This window comes from Anoplophora glabripennis, unplaced genomic scaffold, assembly GCF_000390285.2.
Source record: "Anoplophora glabripennis isolate ALB-LARVAE unplaced genomic scaffold, Agla_2.0 scaffold569, whole genome shotgun sequence".
Classification (NCBI taxonomy): domain Eukaryota; kingdom Metazoa; phylum Arthropoda; class Insecta; order Coleoptera; family Cerambycidae; genus Anoplophora; species Anoplophora glabripennis.
The window spans coordinates 29,636-33,222 of NW_019416666.1; the positions used below are offsets into that span (position 1 = coordinate 29,636).

The 3,587-nt window shown below is 38.2% G+C and overlaps 1 protein-coding gene across 1 annotated transcript; it reads right to left on the reverse strand.

Moving 5' to 3' along the window:
• Window positions 1-1,613: 1,613 nt before the first annotated feature.
• LOC111691815 (glutenin, low molecular weight subunit-like) lies at window positions 1,614-2,138 on the reverse strand. Its single transcript, XM_023455189.1, has one exon. It carries the CDS (start codon window positions 2,136-2,138, stop codon window positions 1,614-1,616), a length of 525 nt encoding a protein of 174 aa, XP_023310957.1.
• Between the last annotated feature and the right edge of the window lie 1,449 nt (window positions 2,139-3,587).

Sequence of the window (3,587 nt, forward strand, 5' to 3'; positions counted from 1 at the left end):
AGGGGTACCAAAGAAGGATGTGAAAGTAGTTAGTCCTTGGATAGTATCAAGAGCATTTTTGGATTCGATTCTTATTGCTTGTCCGAACTTCGAGAAGGGGTCAAATAAGGTTAGAAAAATTTCTTTATTAATAAAGAGGAGATCTATATGAAGGGTTTCGAGAGGCTTGGATGGGGTTGGCGTACTTTGGATTTCAACCTTTTGTGGGCTTCTTTCGTGTTTGGCTAAGTTGCATGTTTCGCACGTGTTTATGTAGTTATGCACGTGGGCCGACAAATTTGGCCAATAAAATTTTTTTGTAAGTAGTTTAGTAGTTTCATTAATTCCCCTATGGGTGGTTTTTGTTTCATGAAAGAATTTAATTTGATCCATTTGTTCATCTTTTGAAATTAAGTCTTCTAACACCGTGTTAGAGATAACTATCTTAGTTTCTGGAGCAAAGCTCTTAGCCAATACTCTGAGAACCTTTTCTTTAATTTTATCCGAGTGAAAATAGAGGCAGGTCGTTTCGTGTACGTTTAGATATCTTTTTAGTATATCAGTGAGTTCGTCGTCAGATATGGAGGTGTGACAAACTAGGGCAGTTCTTATTTTATCAGGAAATGGTTTTGATGTATGAGTTCCAAAACGGCTAGGCATTTTTTGGGTTTCATGTATAAATAGTTGTCTTTTGTACCCGTTGATACTCTTTTCGGTAATTTGTGGGGAACAGATAGGGTTTTCTCGGGCGGTATGTTGTGTATAGGCGTCAGATAAGTCGTCTAAACAGTCTAGGAGTTCTCTCTGTTCTTCGGGGATTTCAGTGTCTTCAGGTATATGTAGGGTACTACTTAGGTCTTCATTAAGGGAATCGATAAGCTGGTTAATATTTTCGTTAGGAGGGTTGTTAAGGATAGAGTCTTGGTCGTCAAGTTCGTTAATGTTTATTTCATCTATTTTTAAGATTTTATTTTCAGAGGGGCGAATGACGGGTTTGACAGGATAGTACTCGTCTAGGGATCTCACTCGGATAGGATAATCGAAATATTCAGTAGATAGTTCGTCTGTATAATTATAAATTTCTACATAAGCCAATCCATTTTCCGCGTATGATATTGTTTCGGGTACGATCGTATGATCACTTTCGATTCTAGGGACTAAAATTTCACCATTCTCTATCGAAACTGGAATTTGCGTTCTAAGAATTTCAGAGGCGTTGACGGTAATTCTTTTAGAAGTTTCTAAAGGGTTTCGGACGTATAGAGGAATTGAAATATATTCATTTACAACTATTGAGTTTTTATAATCAAAAAGTAATCCAAATTGGGTTATTACATCTAAGCCTATTAGTCCGTCATAAAAGTCGTGAAAGTCGTATAGTAGAATGTCAATATTCTCGTTACTTTGAAATTCGTCAAAGGCAGGGATAGTTGCACAGAATTTTGTTTTCTTTTGGCCCATGCAAGTTTTTATAACATTTGATGATTGATATATGCATTGAGGGTAATATTTTTCAACAATATCTGGGCGAATCATGGTTTTAGAGGAGCCGGAGTCAATAAGCAATTTTAGAGGCGGGTTTTGGATTTTAATATAAGAAAGTGGTGAAGCTAAAATAGAATTATTTTCAAAAATCATTTTTCTGGGTTTAAATTCGAGGCTCTTTTCCGAAAATTTTCGGGTGCAGTATCTGGGGTAGTTTGCTGGAGGTACTCCTCAGGTTGTTCTGGGTAATCAGGATCTGTTGGATAATTTGGATATTGATATTCTCCGAAATCGTAACTTTCGGCTTGTGGTTCATATTCATGACAATAATGTTGAACATTGTGAGGGAGGTTCTGATATTTGGTTATTGTGGTACTAGAGGTATCCATTGGTTCAGGTTGAAATCGTTCCTTGTCGTTTAGGTATGGTCTAGGTTGTTGGTTTACTGGTCTTCTGGGAGGTAACAATGGTTTAGGTTGGTCATAAGGTCTTATAGGTGGCTGGGTTTGTCGTGAAGAAGGTTGAGATAACGGAAATTGTCTTGGTGAGAAATCAGGTTGTTGATTCGAATAATATTGGGGTTTATAATTATAATTTGGTCTAGGGGGTAAGTTTTGTCTAACAGGAGGTATAGGAAATCTTTGTTGTGAAGTTTGGGGTAGACGACGGTTCATGTTTTTGTATTCGAAATATGTTTCAAGTTCAAGTATGGCTTGGACTACCGATTCTATATCATTTAAATCAGGTCTGGACAGTATAATTGTTTCAAAATTTTGTGGAAGGTTACTCTTTAATTTATTCAAAAGCAAGGAAGTATAAACTAGTTGAAGGGATGCTCTTTCTTGCGGATTAGTATATAATAATTGTATTTTCTGGACAATTTTTGAGCGCATACTCAAAATTTTGTTACAAAAATTTTGTAGTGGTTCGCGGATATCTCGCTGTAACATGCAAATTTCGTTCTGCCATGTTTGGAGTGACTTATGGTCACTAAAATTTTGTATTAGAAGGTTTCTAATTTCTTGCCAAGTATTTATCTCAGGTCTGCCCAAGATAAGCGTTTTTGCCTGTCCTTGTAGTTTGTTTTTGATTACGTTTATAATAAGGCGCGATTGTAAGTCCGTCGGTTGAGGTAGATCCAAAGCGGTTATAAATGTTTCAACAGATTCTAAAAATTGCGTTAATTCAATTTCCGAACCGTCAAAAGGTTGTATTGTGGCATTTAGAAAATTAAACTTTTGTGGGTCTAATTCTTTTGTTTGCAAAACAGCTTGGCTGGTGCTCGCGTTTAGTTGTGGGTGTGACATGGTATTATTTTCCACGTTTCCTTGTACAGATAAGTCAGTAGTAAACGATTCAGCGAAACACGATTCACTATCAGTTTCTGATTCTAGCGGACTGAGCGTCCTTGCAAGTCTAGCAGGAACTCGATACGGCACAAAAGATTTATGCATATGTTGAGATCAACAACTTTACGATAAAAATTTTAATTATCTTTTTCAATAAAATTTTCTTAACTTTAACTTATTACTAAGCAGGATGATTCTAATCCTAACCTACCACTGTCAATATGCGTTTGAACGGGATAGGGAGTCAAGTACTAGCACTTTGGTACTTACCAGCGCAGCTCCGGTTCCAGGAAATTTCCCTAAGGATGCAGCAGAGACAGGTCTGGTGGTAATCCAAATAGAAACACAGGCGACGGGACGGACCTACTCAATTCAGCCCTTCACTTTTCACGATTTGCACACGAACGAGCCTACTCAATTCAGCCCTTCACTTCCGTGATTTGCACGCGAGTGAGCCTACTCAATTCAGCCCTTCACTTTCGTGATTTACACAAGAACGAGCTTACTCAATTCAGCCCTTCACTGTTTTCCCGACGCGGTCCTATACACTCGTAGCTCGTAGTTCCGCACTTTCCAGGTTAGGGTTCCCAACGTAGAGTTCGAGGATTCAGTATCTCTGACCAGAAGGTCTCCTACCTTCACTCCAATTAACGACCGAAGGAGTTAACTGACAATCCTACCGACTGCGCCAATTTCGTACTTGGGATTTGGGCCCTTGGAATAATGAGCAGAGCTTTTCGAGAACAAGTTTATTGCGTGCTTGATACAGACTGG

What these genes read in the sequence shown, in the direction of transcription:
- LOC111691815 (XM_023455189.1), bottom strand. Translation starts at nt 2,138, where the DNA reads ATGAACCGTCGTCTACCCCAAACTTCACAACAAAGATTTCCTATACCT.